This window comes from Conger conger, chromosome 3 (genome assembly GCF_963514075.1).
Source record: "Conger conger chromosome 3, fConCon1.1, whole genome shotgun sequence".
In the NCBI taxonomy this organism is placed as follows: domain Eukaryota; kingdom Metazoa; phylum Chordata; class Actinopteri; order Anguilliformes; family Congridae; genus Conger; species Conger conger.
In genome coordinates, this window is record NC_083762.1 from 50859326 (window position 1) to 50882277 (window position 22952).

Sequence of the window (22952 nt, forward strand, 5' to 3'; positions counted from 1 at the left end):
GACGTGGGTGAATTTAAATTATTTGAATATCTTCCTCTTGAGCTTAAAGCAGAATTAGAAGCGCTCATCATTACATTATATTGGCCACCAAGATATTCATCTGTATTTCTACAGGAATTATCAGAGCTGATCTCAATTGGTATCACAAGACATGATTGATTAATCTTGATTGGAGACCTGAATATTGATATTAATAAGAAGGATGACTCCAAAGCTATGGGGCTTATGAATCTACTGAATCTACTGAACAGCTTTGAACTTACCCAACATTTAAATCAAGCCACTCATCATGGTAACACTCTAGACTTAATAACAACAGGGTTAAACATTGATTCGGTACTCAAATGACCTATTTCTGACCATCACTGTGTGTTTTTTGATACCAACCGAATCTTAACAAAGACTAAAAGGGAAACCTTGGTTCAAAAGAGATTCCTAGATGGCAAGGCTGAAGCACAGTTCTCTAATATTATGAGATCGTTTGAACCATACAGTTATGAATGCTCTTAAAATGAGATGGTTGAAAATCTCAACTGCTTTAAATACCGTTGCTCCACTGAAGGTTAAAAAGAGGTTGACTGACAGAATCTCCCCATGGTTAAATAATAGCAGTGTTAATGAGATTAAGAGGAAATGTCGGGCAGCTGAAAGAAAATGGAGGAAAACTAGGCTCACAGTTCATAATATACACAAAGCAGCCATGACTGCCTATAACAAAGCAATACGTCTGGCAAGAAAGGATTACTTTTCCAAGATTATTACAGAGAAGGCTGGAAAGTCTAGAATATTATTCTCCGCTTGACCAGTTAATCAACACCACCCCCCCCCCCCCCCCCCCACCCCCAGCACCAAAATGTGAAGAACTTGCATTGTTCTTCGATAATAAAATAACTTAAATCAGAGCCAGTATTACCTCTGATATAAACATAGATGACCTCAGATAACCCTGTAAAAAAAGATATAACTATGGGAAAATCATATCCCGTATCACATTACCTGAGCTTTGTAAGATTGTCACTGAGTGTAATTCCTCCACCTCATGCATTGACCCTGTACCGACAGCATTTTTTAAGCGGGTGTTCAACAGTGAAGATCATAAATACATCTCTTCAAACAGGCATTTTCCCAGATTCAAAACAGCTGTTGTAAAACCGTTACTAAAGAAACCCAACCTAGATGTTAATGCACTGACCAGCTATAGGCCGAGATCCAACCTTCCAGTAAGATACCTGAAAAGATTGTTTCAGTACAAATAAGCTCCTTTCTTAAAGAAAACAATATCCTGGAGGAACTTCAATCAGGCTTTAGAACATACCACAGCACTGAAACTGCTCTTACTAAAATAATCAGCGACCTCAGACTAAACTCTGATGCAAATAAGGTCTCAATTCTTGTCCTAATAGACCTAAGTGCAGCATTTGATACGATCGACCATTATATCCTAATCAATTGTCTTAAAGTTGGTTGGTCTTTCTGACTGTGTGTTAAACTGGTTCAGAACATACATCAAAGGGAGAAAGTTCTATGTCAGGCTTGAAGATCATGTGTCTGAGAAACATGACACCTGCTTTGGGGTTGCACAAGGGAGCTGCCTTGATCCATTATTATTCTCACTATACATGCTGCCATACAGAGAGCACAATGTATGTTTCAATGTTATGGAAACATACATCCACAAACACCTGTCCGACAGATCAGAAACACTCTTCAGGAATCAGGTGTGGCTTTGTCAATGACCACTGTCTGCAGAAAACTTCATGAACATAAATACAGAATGCAAACCACTGGTTAGCCGCAAAAATAGGCTGGCCAGTTACAGTTTACCAAGAAGTACTTGAAAAAGCAATGTTCTGGAGCAAGGTCTTGTGGACAGATGAGATGAAGATGAACTTATATCAGAGTGATAGCAAGAGGAAAGTATGGAGGAGAGAAGAAACTGCCCAAGATCAAAAAGCATGCATCTGTAAAACATGGTGATGGGGGTGTTATGGCCTTGGCATGTATGGCTGCTGAAGGTACTGGCTCACTTATTGTCATTGATGATAAAACTGATGATGGTAGTAGCAAAGTGAATTCTGAAGTATATAGATACACCATAACTGCTCAAGTACAAGCAAATTCCTCAAAACACATTGGCCCATCTACAGCAAGACAATGATCCCAAACATACTGTTAAGCAACTCTTTTTCAAAGCTAAAAAATTGTAAATTCTTGAGTGGCCAAGTCAATCACCCGATCTGAATCCAATTGAGCATGCCTTTGATATGCTGAAGAGAAAAATTAAGAGGACTAGCCCCTGAAACAAGAATGAGCTAAAGATGGCTGCAATACAGGCCGGGCAGAGCATCACCAGAGAAATTACCCAGCCAATGTCATGTCCATGAATCGCAGACTTCAAGCAGTCATGGCATGCAAAGGATATGCAACAAAATTCTAAACATGACTACTTTCATTAACATTTACTGAATATTGCTGTGTCCCAAACATTATGGTGCACTGAAATGGGGGGGGGGGGGGGGGGACTATGTATAACTACTGCTGTAATTTCTACATGGTGAAACCAAAATGTGTAAAAATCCCCTTTATTCAAATCTGACAATGTGCACTTAAACCACCTGTGATTTTTAAATTTTTTTATTAGAAATCTCATTAGTCAAAAGTCAAAAACAGAAATTATGTGTCTGTGTCCCTAACATTATGGAGGGCACTGTATGCCTTTTTGAGAAATTCCCTTTGTCATCTATAAACATTGAGTCCCTGTAAGCAGCAAATTGGGACTGTCCAAACCTCTGAACTGAGTCTTTCAAGTCAGTTTGAGCAAACCCAATCTGGTCCAGTAGGGGTTCTAACTGAAGGAGGAAAATTCAGTAGATGACTCAAGGCTCCAGTTGAGTCCGGGGGGGGGGGGGATATCGGGGTCCTAGAGCAGACATTCCTCTGGGGGGCTGGGAGGGTTGTGCAAGGGGCCGGGAAATCCCCAGCTAAAGGGTGCGTCATTGAACATTGAGCTGAAATACTCTCTGTACTCCAGAAATAAAGGAAAAATGGTTGCCATTGTATTTCTTGCCATTAAACCAAGAAATACTTACATCCCTGTACCCATGAGGGATTGTTCCTGAAATCTCTCCAAAGACTGCCTGGCACCCTGCAGGACAGAATTTACTGAAAGGAAAAGAAAAACATTAATTTATCTTCACAGATAATGTTACCAAATCGTTTGTATCTTATTATGTTTCTTGTTATTATGCATAGCTCTCAATTTGAAAACACACAAATCTTTACACTAAAATTGAATTGATTGTTCTATCATGATTCATCCATGATAGAACTGGTTACAACCAGAGGTGGGTAGCTACAATTACTCTGGTTACATTTACTCTGTTATATTTAGCAACATTTCTATCGCTTTTTTTTGTTTTACTTTTTTTTATGCAATGCAAGTTCTGTTCAATTTGTTCTGTGTTTGCCAGGTGCCTGGGTAAAAGTCAGAAAGTTACACCATGCCTCTGAAATAGAGAAGCACCAAGACACAGTGTATGGACTCATTTGTATGCAGGTACAGGAAGAGCACAAAGCTATCCAGATGTCTTGCTCTCATCATGTCTTTGTCTTTGTGCATCTCAATTCATCTTGACTCAATGAGTCAAGCATTTTAGTGTAATGGTATGTCATTTAGGCCTGGTTTTTGCACATGCAATATTTTATTTATTGAAATTTTATTGGAAGTGCATTTTTAAATGTAATATCTTACTTATGTTGCTGTATGTAGGCTATATCAGGTTGTGATTCTGCAGTTGTGTAGCCATTGTACAGCTTGTTTGATAATAAATATGAATTGTTATTGAATATGAAATAAGATCCTATTAAGTAATCGAGTAATTCTTTTCAGTAGATACGTTTTTAACTCTTACTAAAGTAGTTACAGTAGTGTGCAAAAATGTGGGCACCCCTAGTCAAAAAGTCTTTTACAATTAATATCCAAGTAAACAGGGGAACCTGACCTCTAAATGGTACAATGTCAAACATGATACATTTCTTCAAATTTGAAAGCTAGATTACTTTTCATTTACATTTTTTACAATTTCAAAAATAAAAAAAGGGGCCTGTACAAGTTGGGGAACGCTGTCAGTTCATACTTTGTAACTACTCCTCGGGCAACTATAACAGCTTGTAAAAGCTTCCTGTAGAGTCTTTCAATTGTCAACTTGTTAACAGGGCCCTTTTGTTTCGTTTTTTTTTTTTTTATAAACAAAAAATAAAAAGCAATCATGCTTTAAAAAAAGGTCTCATGTTTAACTCGATACCATTTAGAGTTCAGGTTTGCTTTTGATCACATACAGATTCAATGTAACAGACATATTAACCGGGGGGCCCCAGATTTTTGCACTTAGAACCCCACTGTATTTGGAGGAGTACTTTTACTTGAGTCATTATTTTAAAGTAACAATACTTTTAATTGTGTACAGTATTTGGCTACAACCAACAGACATAACACCAGTTATCGTACTGTACCTGAACTCTGGCTCTGTGAAATTAATTCCTTTGTCAAGACAGGTAATCATATCTGAATAGGAGGGAGAAAATTATAACATGTATAAAACATTAAAGATACAACCCCACTTGTCCAATTACACATCAAGAGACCTGCAAATATCTGTGGTTGGACAAAGAGCTGAATTAAATTGCTTCAAGTGGCGAGTTCTGGATTCAGCTGCTGAAGGTCTTCAGTTTTCCATGTTCTAATGCTGGGGTCTTCAACCTTTTTCAGCCCAAGGACCCCTTGGCTGAGAGAGACACTGAGCACGGACCCCCACCCCTGCCCCACCCCATATTTAGTATTGATAGGCCTATTCATCTTATATTTGGACTGTCAGTCACGAGCGCCTGCGCCCGTGAGCACGCGCACACACACACACACACACTCCACATGTAGAAACAGGATTATACATTTCTGTAACAGGGGTGCTTTATACAACTCGTTTCAATTTATTCTGTTTATTATTGACATTTTTTTCTATAGGCCTACCTAACGGTTGCAACAATTCGCCCTTACTTTATCCAGAGAGAAATGCCACAACGATTAATTAAGGTTAAGGGTGGATCTATTCAGCGATGTTGAAAAGTGACAGTTAAATTCAGGCAAAGGCCTCAGCTCAAACTTAAACAGGCAGAAGGCCTGGTCTTCCTCTTGTCAGTGTAAAGATAACTTATACTTATGTCTTATAGAAGGAAACACAAACATATGAGATTAGTTCACGTTTTATTGTGATGGAATGAATTAATTAAATCGCGGAGGACACCTTGGTGCGCAAGACGCAAATACCCGACTCTAATAAAACAACGCAAAACTTAGGGTGACCAACCGTCCCGCGTAGCGCGGGACCGTACAGCGTTTGAACCCCATTTCACGCGTCCCGCAAATTGAGATCGTGTCCCGCATAATCAATGCTTGCTCGCCAAAAAAAAAAACTTGTTCGCCTAATCTCCCCGAGCCCCAGTCAATGTTAAAAACCTCACGTAACGTGACAGTTCAGAATCAGCTGCTTGCTCGCCACACCCACCGCCGCAGTTGAACAGTTGTCATCAACTTTTTGTTGTTGTCATGACACCGCATGACACTTGCACCCTTCGAAAGACACAGACACTAACCAGTTGGGACTGGGAGCGAGTCAAGTAGCCACGGTAATGGAGAATGAGAATGAGACTGAGACTGAGGCGACATCACCATCAGCCAAAAAGAGAAAATGTATGTACAGAAAGACGTGGGAAAGTGATTACTGGTGGGTGAAAGGTGTTGAGGGGGATACCGAGAGGGCTTTTTGTGACCTGTGCAAAACTTAATTCTCCATCGGACATGGCGGGGAATAGGACGTGAAACGACACAGGCTAACAGAGACTCACAAAAAACGTGTCCAGCAGAAAGAGACATCCAAGTCTATTGATGCTTTCCTCCGAGCAAAAAATGATTATCTAGAAGACAAGGTCACTGCTGCAGAGGTGACGAATGTGTATCACACTGTCCAACACGCTACATCATACAGATCAGGAGAGTGTGGTACAAAGCTAGCCCCAACGATTTATCCCGACTCAGACATTGCCAAGAGGATGACCTGCGGTCGAACGAAAGCAGAAGCCATAGTCATTGACGTGCTTGCCCCTGCATCTGTCGAAGGTTGCCTGAAAAATCTCAAAACGCCGCTGAATAACCCACGGGAGACAACAACCAAAGGTATGTTCATATGTGTAAGTTAACACTGTTGTGTTAGCTATCTAGTTAGCTCATCTGTGCCCATTATGAAACCTGTGTGTGTATGTGATTGTGAGGTGAGCAACTCTACATGATAACGGTAGTCCATGGGCCAGAGCCCATAATTTCACAATTCACAAATGAACAAAGACTACCATATATTTTTTTAAATAGTATAGTTTAAATAGTATGTAAATTATACTAAATGTATGAATGAAATTTTTCTTAATCAATAGTAATCATAATAATAATGCCCACAATTTCACTATTCGTTATCTCTCAAACAAACAAAAGCAACTATATTTTTAAAATAGGTATAAATATTTCTGTAGATTAGCTATATTTATCTAAATCAATAATGATCAAAATAGTAATGCAGTATCTTGTATTTGTTATAATCTCTGTTAAATTCATCCCATCTCCTGTGCGTCTCCACAGCCCACACGCCATTCTTCTCGGTGGCTTCAGATGCTTCCAATCATGGGACCACCAAGCTCTTCCCACTGTCAGTGCGATACTGGGTGCCAGACTTGGGAGTACAAACAAAGGTCCTCGATTTCTATGATGACAGTGACGAAACATCTGCTGCGATCCACAACCAGATAGTCACCAAGCTGAAGGAAAACGGGCTGGGACTAGACATGATATCTGCGTATTCCGCTGACAATGCTAGTGTGAATTACGGGAGATACAACTCCGTCTTCCAGAAACTAAAAGAGGACAACAAAGACATTTTGAAGGCGAACTGCGTGGCCCACATCGTCCACAACAGTGCGAAACACGCAGGAGATCAGCTAAACATCGACATCGAAAATGCGGTCAACAAGACCTTTAGCCACTTCTCCTCGTCTGCCAAACGTGTTGAGGAACTAAAGTCAATTCACACCTTTGTGGGGGAAGAGTACCAGTCCTTGCTTAGACATGTGCCCACAAGATGGCTGAGCCTGTGGCCTGCAGTGAAGAGGCTTCACGACAGCTGGGCTCCTATAAAAAGCTACTTTCTCTCATTGGGAGAGGAGCAGTGCCCAAAGTCACTGTGGCGGCTGTTCAAAGATGACCAGGATGCTGAGGGCAACCCCCTCGAGCTACAGGTAATTAATTTTAATTGCACTCAACTTTTTATTTTATCTAAATATTATATAAAACAGGGATAAGGGAAATAATGATAATGCAAACAGTATCAGCATACAGGATCATTGACTGTCCTTCCTCAGCAATGCGCTGAAGATTTTCCATGACACTGTGCTGGTGCTGGAGCGAGAAGATGGGACTGTCTGTGAGCTCTACGACATGATGTTCACCCTGAAAACCAAGCTACAGCAACGACAGAGTGATGGTTTCTTTGGGGCCCAGACGGGTGTGCTCCTCCAGCAGTTTCCTGACAGACAGGCAGCAGTGATCAGAGAGGATATATCCAACTTCTACCAGGCCTCACTAAACTACCTGGAGCAGCGCTATGACTTCACAGACTCCAACTACCAGAAGAAGGTGGCCAGCCTGGCACTACAGGAGAGCCCATTCAACTTCTCCCATCTCTGTGAAGCTGTAGAGGTCCTGCAGCTAAGCAAGAAGTTGGACATGGATGCGCTATATGATGAGTACTGTGTCGTTCTGCCACGCCAACAGGCCATCGTACAATCAGGAGCTCCAGTCGTGGAGAAGTGGGCCACCTTACTCAAGCACACAAACACACCCAACCTCACAGCAGTTGCTTCTTCTTCTTGAGTGTACCCAAAACCAATGCTTCAGTGGAGTCTTCTCGCTCATGACAGGATGCTGGACCAACACAAGGAACAGATGTTCGGTGGAGCTCATAAAGTCAGAAATCCAAGTGAAGAGCAACTTTACATTCACTTGCAAGGACCTCTTCACTTATGTAGTGAAAGAGAAGGCCCTACTCAATGCTGCACGCTCCAGCAAGAAATACAAATTCAAGAAGAAACTTGAAGGTAAGAAACTTAATGTTATTTAAGACCCCCTATGTCTAAGATGAAATTTGATTTATTTATTTTGAACATTGGTGGACTGTCAATACTGGAAAACCATCTGTAAGCTCATCATAATAATGTTGCTTAAATTCTGTTTCTTGTCTTTCTTCCTTATTTGATTCAGATGCTGGTGAGAAGTTTACCGTCCTTCCTCCCCCTTCTCGTTCTGTGAACCCCTGGACTTGTGAGTTAAGTTTTTTTTTTTTTTTTCTACAGTTCCAGCTGTGTTGAGCCACTGCAATGCCAGTGATAAGTGAGTGGAGACTTGTTGGTGTTCCTGCTGTGTTGAGCCACTGCAATGCCAGTGAATAATCACTTTAAATAAAAAGTAAATCTTAAGTGGAAGTTCATCTGTCAATTAATTTAAATGTTTAAAAGAAAAAAAAAATATATATATTATGAATATCCTTTATTTAGAACAAAAAACACATTGAAAGCTAAGGGCTCATTAACAAGGGTTACCTATTCATGAGCATACAGCAGTAATTATATATGTTAGGGGAACAAGGCAACATTATTATACCACGAAAAAGCGGTATCTGCCAGAAATTGGTAAACCGGTATCGGTCTGCCTGCTGAGTGGGGGCGGTGTCCCACATTGTCCCTCAGAAACATACCCCTTGTCCCACATTGGGCTTATTAGCAGTTGGTCACCCTAGCAAAACTTCACAATGAACAAACAAATACCCCCCAAAGTTCAGTGCCCATCAGTCCCAACATTTAGCAACTGAATCAAACAGTCCAAACATAAATTAAGTCTCAAACTGATCTCCCGGAATCGAAAAGAAGGGTTTGGCTTACGGTCAGATGCCGCTAAAAACGAAGCCCAATTTCGACATTTAATGCACGTAAGGAAAAAGGATCCTTTACTCGCCGTAATCCAGTAACTCTAAAAAAAATAATCCACAGCGATCGGTAGATACACAAAAACCGTCTGTGCACATCGCGACATTTTGGCCAGGGTCTCTCATGTTCACGGAAAAAATCATCGATCACTTCAGTTGGCAGCTGCCAACTGCTTACAAAAAAGAAATTCCTCCTGCATCTCATTTTGGTCAACAAACCATTTCACCAATCCGGCGGGCGATGGTTGTGTCTGACAATGGGATGCTTTTCAGTTTTTTAATGTACTCATCATTCCCAAACATTGTTTTGCACATATCACTAGCTGCAGGCAATATTAAACTTTCCGCTATTGTGTTGGGTTTTTTTTGTCTGAACAACACATAATGCAACTTGATAAGATGCTTTTAAAGCTAACTCGCCAACTTTAGTTGATTGTCTCATCAAGGTCTGTTGGCCCGCAAAAGCTTTTAAACGGGACTGGAAATATTCAATGGTTTTTTCCTTCAATTGAGCATGATGTGTCTCTAAGTGTCGTTGCAGCTTTGATGGCTTCATACTTTCGTTTGATAGCACGGCAGAGCAAACCACAAACATTGGTAATTCAACACCATCGGTCTCCTTGCAGGTGAAACCAAACTGTAGATAATTTTCTGAATATTTACGAGTCTTCTCTCGTTCTCTCGTTTATGGCTATTCATTGAAGGGGTGTTGGCATCCTCTGAAGGTGGGTCATCCGAACCGCCATCAGTTGTGTCTGACGTGGAGCTTTTGTTCCGAGAAATTACAAAACGATCCATCATTTCACATTTTATGGTTATCGCTAACGTGTTTTGGCACAGGATAGCTAAATGTTGCACATGGGGATGACATGATCGCATGCATGATTCATGGGTAGCCTACTATGTGTTATTATAAACAAATAAAAAGCGTTTTTCTTTTCTACATTCTGTTAGCCTATGACATTTTTTATTTTTGGAAGAGGAGAAAAAATGCTTCAGGTGAAATAATTTGCCGGACCCCCTGCAGTACCTCCGCGGACCCCCTAGGGGTCGCGACCCCCCGGTTGAAGACCGATGTTCTAATGAGTATCTGTGGGGCTTAGAGGTAGTTATTAAGAGGAAACATTACATTTATTGCCTACATAAGGGCCTGCATGGACAGCAGTCTCCATCAACCACCAAACACAAATTCCAATTGAACAAGAAACTTAACGTGAAGTTCCAAGAACCTCTTCTATGCACTTTATTGTTCTTGGATCAATGTGGAAAAATTATTTTGAATAACAAACAAAAATATAGCTGCAAGCAGCAATGAATGGGCCCAAGCACCATGGGCGCAACCGCCTTGGTGGCATAGTTGTGCCAATGACATGTTTAACAATATTTACACACTTTGGAAATAATCACCATCCTGGGCAACGTATAGTGTGCACAGGAATTCCGCTTTGATCAATGAAGATGTTGGTGCTGCTATTGGAATGCATCAATGACATAAGCCTCACTTCCTGTTGCCAGATGGTGGCGCTATAATATTGAGCCGTGTATGGTTTTTGAATTTGATTACACTCCAATAATAAACCTATTTCTAAATTCTAAGCCACATCGGAAGATTTCGAGTGAAATTAAGGCCACTTCCTGTTGCCAGCAGGTTTCCCTAGTTTTTACAGCGGGAGGCACAATTTATGCTTGAAAAGTCATTCGGCTATAAATATGCACTCAAAATAAAACCATTGGCTTAAAGAAACTATTCAATTTTATTGTGGCCGCACCAGGGACCGAACCGCGGACCTTGCATGTCTTAATCCACTGCCTCAACCATTACGCTATACTGCCCTCTTATACACGGGTGCCATCTATTGGCCAAAAGTTGTATGTTTCCTTTTATCTTGGTTTAATAATTTCTCTACGAAGTGTCAGATAATATTGCATTAAACGTCAAATTAGCCAGCATCATTATTTTCCATTTCACCGGTAATTATGCTGCCTGAAAAGCATTTGTTCAGCCAAATCTAAAGGAGATGCCAACTCTCTGCCCTCAATCCGGTATTTTCATATTAAGTTACCATTCCTAGCGAAATTGTATGTTCTCTTAGTTCGTATTTAATGACAAGCAAAATAAACTAACATAGCTGGCGATTTAACTGAAAGTTTTCTCTTCATGTAAACCAACGTAGCTGACCTGTTTTTTGACTCACACAGACAGTGGACAGGCTGGCTGCTGTTAGCCAATGCGAGTCATCTCGCAACAACCTGCATGCCATACCTTTGTTGAACATAACGGTCTCATGTTAACACAGAGTTCGACCAGAGCCACCTCAAATGCTAACGTTTCTTTTTGACTTCATGTCTTTTAAATATATGATACTCTCCTGCCAGTTAAATACAGTCATTAAATGTCTTTAATATTTATTTCAGATATTCAATTCATATCATGAAAATAGATGCAAAGAAACGTCGGGCTGGGTGGTGTCAATACATTTTGTAAATCATACATCGTTATGCCTACTGGCTCGCTAGGAAAAAAACAAAAACCTATCGTTGAAAAATCACTTGAAGGAAGAAAATTAAAAGTACCACTTTCTGCCAATAAATGGAATCCCCGTATCAGAAATGGGGGGAAGTTACAGCGACGCAGTTAGTCTGTGAGTAGTATAGATTGTGTAGACAACTTCACTGTTTCCACAAAGGAACCAAAAATGTGCTTTTTAACAGGACTTGGTCAGTGTAATGATATAAATGCTAGCATTCGATTATGGTCAACGGTACAGATAATGCCCGTTGAACCAGCCATCATAACAAATGTCCCAATATAGGATCGATTTAAACCTCTATATATTTTTATTTCACGTTGACAGTGTAGGCTATTATGTGTATTCCGACGCGAATTACATTTAATTGGGTTACGGCATTCACTTCAATCGAATGAAGTCAAATAGAAACGGCTCGAATTCCTTAATAAGGCTTCTTGGTTTTCAAGCCAACTTTCTGAACAGCTGTTTTGTGTTGAGTCCTTAAAATGCTACACTACGTTTTTTTTAAACCAAATAACATTGAACGTCAATGCAAGATATGCATTATATGTGTTAATCTTTTAAATATATGATACTTTCCTGCCAGTAAAAGCCTGTGTTTTATTTTAGTTATTCAATCCATATAATTAAGGTAGATGAGAAAAAACGTTGCTGTGGGCTGGGTGTTGTCAGTACATTTTATCACGTAGGCTGCCGCTGTAACTCATACATCGTTATGGTTACTGGCTCGCAAAAAGAAACAAAACTCACTTTATCCAAGAAAAAGAGAAACAATACCAATCTTTGCCAGTAGATGGCAGTCGCGTATTAGAAATGGGAGAGTCAGTTGCGACTTGCGTTGAAGTTTTAAGACTGGATATAATGAGTCTCCAGCGAAAATAGTGAACTATTATTGCTTAATGGATGTGATGACACTCCAACAATGAACATATGTGAAAAGTTGTAGCCTCAAAATCAGGCAATGTAGAATTTAATACCTTTTTGAAATTATTTAATACATAATTTTCCTGTTTGGGCAGCATTACAAGTAAATTTTAAGGCTGACCATAGCCATACCATTCCAAGATATTAAAAATCAGTTCATAGTTGTGTGTCAGGGCTATAATATCATGCTGACCACATTTTGTGTGAATGTGATGAACCCCCTAGGAAGAGTATTTCAAAGTTTGGTACGTGAAAAAAAACACTTAAAAACACACAAAATCCAAAATAGCTCACTTCCTGTTGGGAAAAGTTAAGGGATGCAAATGAGAAATGTGTGTGTCTTGAGGAGACCCTTATGCCTACCAGACGTGGTGCATTTACGTGAAAGTATGTGTCCACAATATTAGAAAAAAGCCATAGGGGGCGCTGTGTAGCCACGCCCAGATGAATGTGGATATGGATGTGATTGCACTCCAAAAGTGAATATATTTGCAAAATATCAGCCCGATCAGATGATGTAGAACGGAATTAAACCCACTTCCTGTTTTTGGGTGTAACGTGTGTATTATACGCCTCGCCATTGCCAAACCGTTTGAGATATCAAAAATCCTTTCGTCATTTAGGGTCAGGAATACCAGCCAGATCAGACGATGCAGACCATGAAATTACGGCCACTTCCTGTTGGCGCGGCGTGACATGAAAATTGTACTCCTCCCCATGACCATACCGTTTGTGATATCAAAAATATCCTGTCAATTTAGTATCAACACTATACTGAGACCACTCTGACCACATTTGGTGTGAATGTGATGAAGCCCCTAGGAGGAGTACTTAAAAGTGTAGTATGTGTAAAACACACAAAATCCAAAATGGCTGACTTCCTGTTTGCATATTTGATTAGATGAGAAAGAGAAATGTGTTTGGACCGAGGAGCCCTATATGGCCACCAAATTAGGGTCAGGTAGCTCAAAGTGCCTGCCCACAAATAGAAGACAATGCAATAGGGGGCGCTGTGGAGTCCCTCGGCCACTTCTGATGTGTGTGCAAAATGTCAAGACTTTTTACGCATGGCAAGGCCCTCAAACATGCCCATTGGCCTGAAGAAAAAGAATAATAATAATAATAATAATAATAATAATAATAATAATCCTTCCAATAACAATAGGGTCCTTCGCACCCTACGGTGCTTGGGCCCTAATAATAATAATAATCCTTCCAATAACAATAGGGTCCTTCGCACCCTACGGTGCTTGGGCCCTAATAATAATAATAATCCTTCCAATAACAATAGGGTCCTTCGCACCCTATGGTGCTTGGGCCCTAACAATGCAGTTAAGATTTTTTTTTTTTTTTTAAATACACCACTCTCCTGTGTTTCTAGAAAGGCCACACCTTTCTTCATGTATGCATTGCTCTACCCAAATACACAAAAGCACAACAAATACACAGGAGAGAGATGGAACATTATAATGGTACTAATTAGACTAAACTGCTTACAGTGACCCCCCTAGTGGCCATAGGGATGGCACCATGCTCAACTCAAGACATTGAGTGCTCCTGCAACCAAACTATGGCTGTCACCAGGGGTGTGCCTTGGCCCTGGCTATTGGGCTATAGCCCTAGATCTTTTTTCGTTAGCCCCGGGTCACTTTTCAAAGTCAAATCATTATGCAATAAATAATCAGCATTGAGAACACAAAATATTGTGTTAAAAGCATAGAAATTTCTCTAGAATGCAAGACTGTTGCTGTCAAACGTAATTACCCTACCCCACATACGTGAAGGGTGCACCAAGTCGATGAAATCTAGGAGGGTGGAGGTGTGTCCTCTCTTTTCTTTTTAAAACACATTTAAAAATAGATTTCCTGCCACCTGTAGCCATACATTCCATACAAAAGATATTCACATTACAATGTTCACACCCCACACAAAACAACACTACAGATAATTTTAAAGTAATTTAGATAGCTACGATCACATACCTGTAAATATTACTCCAGTCTGATAGTTATTTAACTGTCTCCACTGCAAGCAGATGTGCGTGATTTGGGCAAATCCATCAAAAGGTGGACCAAACATTTTTTTTGCAGAAAATATTTCACTGGTGTGCTAACATCAAAGACCTAAAAGTTACTGTAAATTTTTGATTTGATCCATAAGGCCTCTCATATTATTGGCAGGGAGCAAATGTGTTATTAGAGGTAGCTGTGCACATTCACGACACCTGTAGTACGCGCATGATCACATAGCCGAGGTGAATAGCCATCCATTAGCCAATTTGTATGGAATTGAATAACAAAAAACAAGCAGAACTACATTTCTCATTAAAGTCAAAATTCATTATATGGGAATGAACGAGCAAATCAACCATCAAGAAATGAACCTCAGCGATTCTCTAACTTCGACGCTGCCATTTAGAACTCTTACACTTAACCCTGCCAACCCAAGTTGCAAACAGAGATATATTGGCTTGTGGACTGCTTGTTGTGAGTGAACAAGTATATTTATGTAATTACAGGAAAAATAAATAACCATTTTCTTTGATTATTATTCTGTGTTTATTACTGATATATAGTCTTTACAATGTGTTAGATGCAATTATTCTACGTAAAATTCTACTTTCAGTAGTTTAAAGACTATTTTTAATCAAAGCTTACTAGATTTTTTGCATGTCCATTTTTTGTAACGTCAGTCACACGACAAACTTCTACCACAGCACAAAGAAGGACACAGCTAAAGATGAATTGACAATATGTCAAACAAGGTTAGTATAGTATAGTTAGCCAAAAACCTTGAAATGTAATAAAATACAATGGCAGCTGTACAATAATACTTGTTACAAATTAGAGATTTGTGACATCAGTCATGACAGATTCGCTCATTTGTTTTTTTTATTGGCATGTCAGCCAACAGGGATAATTAATAATAACCACACGATTTACTACTAGGGGTTATTTACTTCCCAACATTTTAACATAAAGCTAAGCCATTACTGGAAATGATCTTTCTTTGAAAGCAGGAGGCCATTGTTTTCTTTTCTGATAATATGCAAGGCAAGGTCCCCCCCGTGCTTGTTTTGCCACCCACAGGTTACAAAATAAGAAACTGTTGCTAAAGCAATGGCATCTTAAAATCGGTTATACAGACAGAACCGTGAGTTAACGCTTTCAAATCCTGTTGTCATAATGATTGGAAATTGCACTAAGGAAAAGGAATTAATGCAACAAAAAACACACACCAGCCCAGCCCTAGGTAGATAGGTAGATAAAAATCATGTCTCATGAAATTCACATGAGCTTGTAAACTCAGTATGGACAAAATAAGTCATGGAGGCGAGGGTGACTGGTTAGTCAACTCCATGATCTGGAAATAAAATGAAAATGCACAAGGCAATCTTTTTAACAAAATCATCTTTCAAAGAGGGCGGCACGGATGGTGCAGTGGGTAGCACTGCCGCCTCACAGCAAGGAGGTCCTGGGTTCGAATCCCCGTTGGCCGGGGCCTCTCTGTGCGGAGTTTGCATGTTCTCCCTGTGTCTGCGTGGGTTTCCTCCGGGTACTCCGGTTTCCTCCCACAGTCCAAAGACATGCACGTTAGGCTGATTGGAGAGTCTAAATTGCCCGTAGGTATGAATGTGTGAGTGAATGGTGTGTGTGCCCTGCGATGGACTGGCGACCTGTCCAGGGTGTATTCCTGCCTTTCGCCCAATGTATGCTGGGATAGGCTCCAGCCCCCCTGCGACCCTGATCAGGATAAGCGGGTTCAGATAATGGATGGATGGATGGATCTTTCAAAGATCAAGGGTGAAAGTAAACATTATCTACCGAGCCAATAGCCAATATCCTTCACAGAACCTTCCATCTCTCCAGCTGAAAGGTCAAGTCATCCTAGCAAAGACATCATTCAGGGCTTAAAAAGCATTTGGACTCATGCTTGATATTGACAGATGCACAACTGAGTAACAGCCCTTCCTTGGATAGATTCTCTGAGTCTCTTAACACAGTTCACAGTTCAAATTGATTTTCTCCCACTGGCTTACGGACAAACAACTCATCCCCCCCAAACAAAGCCTAGTTTGTTCACTGAATACAACCCTAAGCTGTTTATGATCAGTTGGGTGTAACATGGCACTAAAGCTATATCTCATACCTGTGTGCGCAGTGGTTGAGTAGGACAGGAAGAAGCCACGCCCAGACTTGTGTACACCACTCATGAACTGGATTGTGACCTCATTCCCACTGGACTGGATCAGCTCGGGAAGCTGCAGGCCTAATCCACAGTACTTCACTGAGGCAGATGAGATGAGGAAAAAGGTAAGGAAAACCATAACTGACAGCCATTTATTCACTCAAGGGATGGAGATAATATAAGAACCCTGTAACAATATAAGAATCGTATGCATTTATGCAAAGTGTATGATGAAGGGCAACTATCGCTGGAGCGTAATAGTAGATTTTAGTTTGGAAACTGTTAATAACCAGAACCTACTGTAGTCAAGAGGCATAGAGGACACATGGAACACAATGTGTATCTAGATAACATATACACAGAGTTGAGTATCTGTTATGAAAAAATGATCGGTTTCTTCACTACTTCCAGCAGCACTACAGCAGAAGAAATTTGTAGAAACATTTTCCTGAACTCACCAATCTCCGCTCGGTTGGTTCCGATGCCATTGTAGATCCTAAGGTAGTTGAAGTGGCAGTCTGAATCCTCAATATCAAAGTCCCCAAACTTGAAGTGGACCCTTTTCTGGGGGGGCACCCGGATCTCCCACTCACATACAGTGTGGTTGGGGTATGTCTGGGGGTAGTTGATGGAGGACAGTGTGCCACTGCTGGGACCCAGAAAGGTGTTACCGCAGCCATCCCCTAAAATGTGCAGGTAAACCAATATGGGGTTGGAGCATGTAACTTCACTGGTATAGGTTCAGTCCTACCAACCTCCAATCTAAACTGGTAAAGTACATAATTGGATTTTTCTACAAAATATGGAATACCCACCTTTATTCAAAAGATGCTGTCATTGCTGCAACATGCACTGTCAATTTAGGAAAGTGCAAAAAAGAATTTGCTCAACATCATGCTACTCTTTCTCTTCACATTCAAGAAGTTTAGCTGACAAAATTCAAAGGGAAGTCATTTTGGGCCATACTAAGGATTTGCAGGGCATTTATAGACGGTAACAAGACAAATGGCAATTGTCTACATTAATGCACCAGAGGTTTGCAGTGGTATAGTGGTTTCATTTGGCGCTTCTGCCTCTGGAGTGCCAAATTTGTAGCGGCAGATTCGTAGTCCCCCCCCACCCCCCCCCATTGTATTAATGAAACAGAATGTTATTGCCATTACAGTGCTGGATGCATTGTCACAAAATTCTTGTAAAGGTGAGAGGCTGACATTTTTCAGGAAATGTTTCTATAAAACAGGCGTTTGAAATAGGATTGCATTAAAAATGTATATGCAAAGCTAACTTTCACGGAGGTGAAAAGATCTTTGATCTATAATTGGTTCCTTTTTTCTCTCATCGTTGCTATTTTTTTGAACATTAAGGGCATGACCGTTAAGGAAGCTTCATAAAATTAGAAGACATTAAAGAGTGTATGTTTCTTGAAAGGTGCATCCCATTGCTTGAGTCCTTTTGAGTAAAATATGACACTTATTTAATATTTCATTTAGCCATTTTGACAGAGTTTAACGTTATCTAGCTTGCTAACGTACCTACTGTCAATGCATCGACACAGCCTGGATAATTTCATCCACATACGTGTTTTTATTTCAAGACCTTAACTTTTTTTAATATGCACGGCTTTACGCAAATACAATTTTCTGATTACAAATCTAAATTGTGTAGTATAGGAAAATAAATATAGAGCTTACTGAATGTATAATCTAATTTCTCTCGGGTGAAAGTAATGTCAACCAGTCGCCTAAAAAGGAGGGACTTCGTATAAAACGGGATGTCATTGCTACATTGATCACCTATATGATATGGCTTTAAATACCCTCAAATTAAAGACTGTCTGCACTCTAAGTATTCATTCATTGTTTAATTTCAAATCCATTGTGCTGGAGTAGAAAGCAAAACAAATACTTAGACAGCAATGTTACATTACATTACATTATTGGCATTTGGCAGACGCTCTTATCCAGAGCGACGTAGAACAAAGTGCCTACGCATAACCAGGGATAAGTTCGCTGAAAGACCCTAGAGGGAAGTACAATTTCAATTGCTACCTGTACAACAAAGATAAGGACGAGGGCCCTTTTTTTTTTTTTTTTTTTTTTTTTTGAGAACAAAGAAACAAACAAACAGAGCAAAAGTGACCAAAGTTAACTATCCAAACACTGCTTACCTAGCCAACTAAGAATACCGATACACAAAGCAAGTCACAGAGACAACAATTAAGGTTCACAGGGAGGTAGGGAGGGATGGGGAGAGGTGCTGCTTGAAGAGGTGTGTCTTCAGCTTGCGCTTGAAGGTGGGGAGAGATTCAACAGTTCTGACCTCAACGGGGAGTTCGTTCCACCACCGAGGAGCCAGAACAGACAGTAGTCGTGAGCGTGATGTGGAGGTTCGGAGAGGGGGAGGTGCCAAGCGGCCTGTGGAGGCTGAACAAAGAGGTCTGGCAGGGGTGTAGGGTCTGATGATTTTTTGTAGATCAGCTGGGGAAGACCCTTTAACTGCTTGGAAGGCTAGCACCAATGTTTTGAATTTGATGCGAGCCATGACAGGCAGCCAGTGGAGGGAAGTAAGCAGGGGGGTGACGTGTGAGTATTTGGGAAGGTTGAAGACCAGACGAGCTGCTGCATTCTGGATGAGTTGGAGGGGTCTGATGGCAGACGCTAGGAGGCCAGCCAAGAGGGAATTGCAGTAGTCCAGGCGGGACAGAACCATCGCTTGGACAAGGAGCTGGGTCGAGTAGGGGGTGAGAAAGGGACGGATTCTCCGTATGTTGTATAGGAAGAACCTGCATGACCGGGTCACCGCCACAATGTTCTCGGAGAGGGACAGTCTGCTGTCCATCACCACATCCTTGCACTGGATGACGGCGTGAGTGTGGTATCCCCGTGGGAAATGGAGAGATCCAGATAGGGAGAGGTTTAAGCAGGGATGAATATCATTTCAGTCTTGGCTGGGTTGAGCTTTAGATGGTGGTTGTCCATCCAGCTCTGGATGTCCCTCAGGCAAGCAGAGATACAGGCTGAAACCTGCGTATCAGACGGCGAGAACGAGACGAAGAGTTGGGTATCGTCCGCGTAGCAGTGGTAGGATAGCCCATGTGCAGTGATCACAGGGCCAAGGGAGCGAGTGTAAAGAGAAAAAAGAAGCGGGCCTAGGACTGAGCCCTGGGGAACTCCTGTGGTGAGGGGCCGAGGTGTCGATACTGAACCAGCCCAGGCAACCTGGAAGGAGCGACCAGAGAGGTAGGACTCAATCCAGTCCAGGGCTGTGCCACAGATGCTAGTTGCTGACAGGGCAGACAGGAGGATGGAGTGATCCACAGTGTCGAAGGCAGCAGAGAGATCTAGGAGAATGAGGACAGAGGAGAGGGAGGCTGCTCGTGCGGCATGGAGTGACTCACTGACGGAGAGGAGCGCAGTCTCTGTCGAGTGGCCCGATCTGAAGCCAGACTGATGGGGGTCTAGCAGGTTGTTGTGAGAAAAGAAAGAAGAAAGTTGAGTAGAAGCGGCTCGTTCTATAGTTTTAGAAAGGAATGGAAGAAGAGATACCGGGCGGTAGTTCAGGATGATGGAGGGATCCAGAGTAGTGATGTGGGCCCTCTTGGAGGATGCCGGAAAACAGCCGGAAGACAGGGAGGAGTTGACAAGGGAGGTGACAAATGGGAGAATGTCAGGTGTGATAGTTTGGAGAAGAGAAGAGGGGATAGGGTCAAGTGCACAGGTTGTAGGGCGGTGGCAGAGCAGGAGTTGAGAAACATCAGAGTCTGTAAGGGGGGAGAAAGTGGAAAAGGAAGGGATGGGCCTAGAGGGGGGGGGAAGGGCACAGTGAGGGGGGCGGTGGTTGTAAAGGATCTACGGATGACTGACCTTCTCATCGAAGAAATCAGCAAAGTCATCAGCAGAAAAGGAGGACTGAGGAGGAGGAGGCGGTGCATTGAGGAGAGAGGAGAAAATAGAGAAAAGTTTCCGGGGGTTAGAACCGGAGTTCTGAATTTGTGTTTGAAAGTATTTTGCTTTGGCGGCAGTGACAGCGGAAGAGAATGCCGCCAGGAGAGACTGGTAAGTCGTGAGGTCTGAAGCGTCTCTGGATTTCCCCCACTTCCTCTCCGCTGCGCGGAGGCTGGCCCTGGAGGTACGGAGGGTGTCTGATATCCAAGGACTGGGAGGGGATGTGCGAGGTGGCTTTGAGACAGGCGGACAGAGAGAGTCAAAGGCGGAGGAGAGAGATGAAAGGAGGGTGGCAGATGGAGTTAGTGGGGAGTTTGAAGAAGGATTCAAGAGGGGGGAGTGAGGCGATGATGGTGCTGGCGAAGGAAGAGGGTGAGAGGGAGCGGAGGTTACGGCGGGCTGAGGAAGTGTGGGTGGGAGGAGGGGGAGGAGGATGGGGAGGAAGAGGGAGGGAGAATGAGATGAAGTGGTGATCAGATGTGTGCAGAGGGGTAACCGTGAAATCAGAGCATGAGCAGTTCCTCACAAAGACAAGGTCTAGGACATTGCCCGCCTTGTGGGTTGGAGGAGAGTGTTGCAGGGAGAGGCCGAAGGAGTGGATTAGCGGTAGGAAGGCAGCAGCCTGGGAGGCTTCTAGGTGGATGTTGAAGTCTCCAAGGAGAATCAGTGGGGTGCCATCCTCAGGGAAGGAGCTGAGAAGGGTGTCTAGCTCATCAAGGAAGTTTCCCAGGGGCCCTGGAGGACGGTAGATAACTGCAATGAAAAGGTTAGTAGGGTGGGATACTGCAACAGAATGGAATTCAAAAGTGGATATGGACAGGTCAGAGAGGGGGAGAACAGAGAATTTCCACGAGGGGGAAATTGAAAGACCAGTACCACCGCCACGGCTGGAAGGCCGGGGAGTGTGCGAGACGGAGAAGGAGGATGAGAGGGCAGCGGGAGTGACGGTGTTGTCAGGTGTGATCCAGGTCTCTGTGAGGGCAAGGAATTGTAGGGACTGGAGGGAGGCATACGCAGGGATGAAGTCAGCCTTCCGAGTGGCAGACTGGCAGTTCCATAGTCCCCCTGTGAGAGCAAAGTCCTCACAAGGGGTTAGCGGGGGGTAGCTGAGGTTCGAGGGGTTCCGACGCCGTGGAGGCCCACGTTGAAGGGGGGGTCTTCGAGGGAGAGAGCAGACTGGGATGGGGTGAAACATAACATCACAAACTGGGACGGAGCGATGCTAGCGTCGCTCTGACACGCCTATTTAAATCGCCTACAATTGCTCACAAGCAATATCAAATCAAAGCTAATCTACTGATAAATAGCTTAAATAGCTGTGGAATTTAAGACAAATGTTCAATCACTCTACAGGTATGCAACCAGTAGAAGTGATTAACAGGTAACAGACAAAAACTGGCTCAAGCCCTAACCCTTGCTGTTCAAATGAGCAATTTTAAAATCTACGTTACCGCGTCTAGAGGAAAGTCCGCAGCGATACTAAACACCTGGTCAGAATGATGCACTTACTGACTAATGACAACTTTCGCGAGTCTAATATACGCTAGCGTCGCTCTGACATGCCTATTTAAATGGCCTACAATTGCTCACAAGCAATATCAAATCAAAGCTAATCTACTGATAAATAGCTTAAATAGCTGTGGAATTTAAGACAAATGTTCAATCACTCTACAGGTATGCAACCAGTAGAAGTGATTAACAGGTAACAGACAAACAAACTGGCTCAAACCCTAACCCTTGCTGTTCAAATGAGCAATTTAAAAATCTACGTTACCGCGTCTAGAGGAAAGTCCGCAGCGATACTAAACACCTGGTCAGAATGATGCACTTACTGACTAATGACAACTTTCGCGAGTCTAATATACGCTAGCGTCGCTCTGACATGCCTATTTAAATGGCCTGCAATTGCTCACAAGCAATATCAAATCAAAGCTAATCTACTGATAAATAGCTTAAATAGCTGTGGAATTTAAGACAAATGTTCAATCACTCTACAGGTATGCAACCAGTAGAAGTGATTAACAGGTAACAGACAAAAACTGGCTCAAGCCCTAACCCTTGCTGTTCAAATGAGCAATTTAAAAATCTACGTTACCGCGTCTAGAGGAAAGTCCGCAGCGATACTAAACACCTGGTCAGAATGATGCACTTACTGACTAATGACAACTTTCGCGAGTCTAATATACGCTAGCGTCGCTCTGACATGCCTATTTAAATGGCCTACAATTGCTCACAAGCAATATCAAATCAAAGCTAATCTACTGATAAATAGCTTAAATAGCTGT

The 22952-nt window shown here is 42.1% G+C and overlaps 1 protein-coding gene across 1 annotated transcript in view; it reads right to left on the minus strand.

The window, feature by feature from the left end:
• The window catches only part of dcbld2 (discoidin, CUB and LCCL domain containing 2), a 67952-nt gene that overhangs the window by 40873 nt on the left and 4127 nt on the right, over positions 1-22952 (minus strand). The window contains exons 2-5 of the mRNA XM_061236755.1: positions 17182-17406; positions 16685-16822; positions 4513-4564; positions 3090-3162 (exon numbers count right to left, since the gene is read on the minus strand). Coding sequence (XP_061092739.1) covers positions 3090-3162; positions 4513-4564; positions 16685-16822; positions 17182-17406 — 488 coding nt within the window. The remainder of the gene's footprint in view (positions 1-3089; positions 3163-4512; positions 4565-16684; positions 16823-17181; positions 17407-22952) is intronic.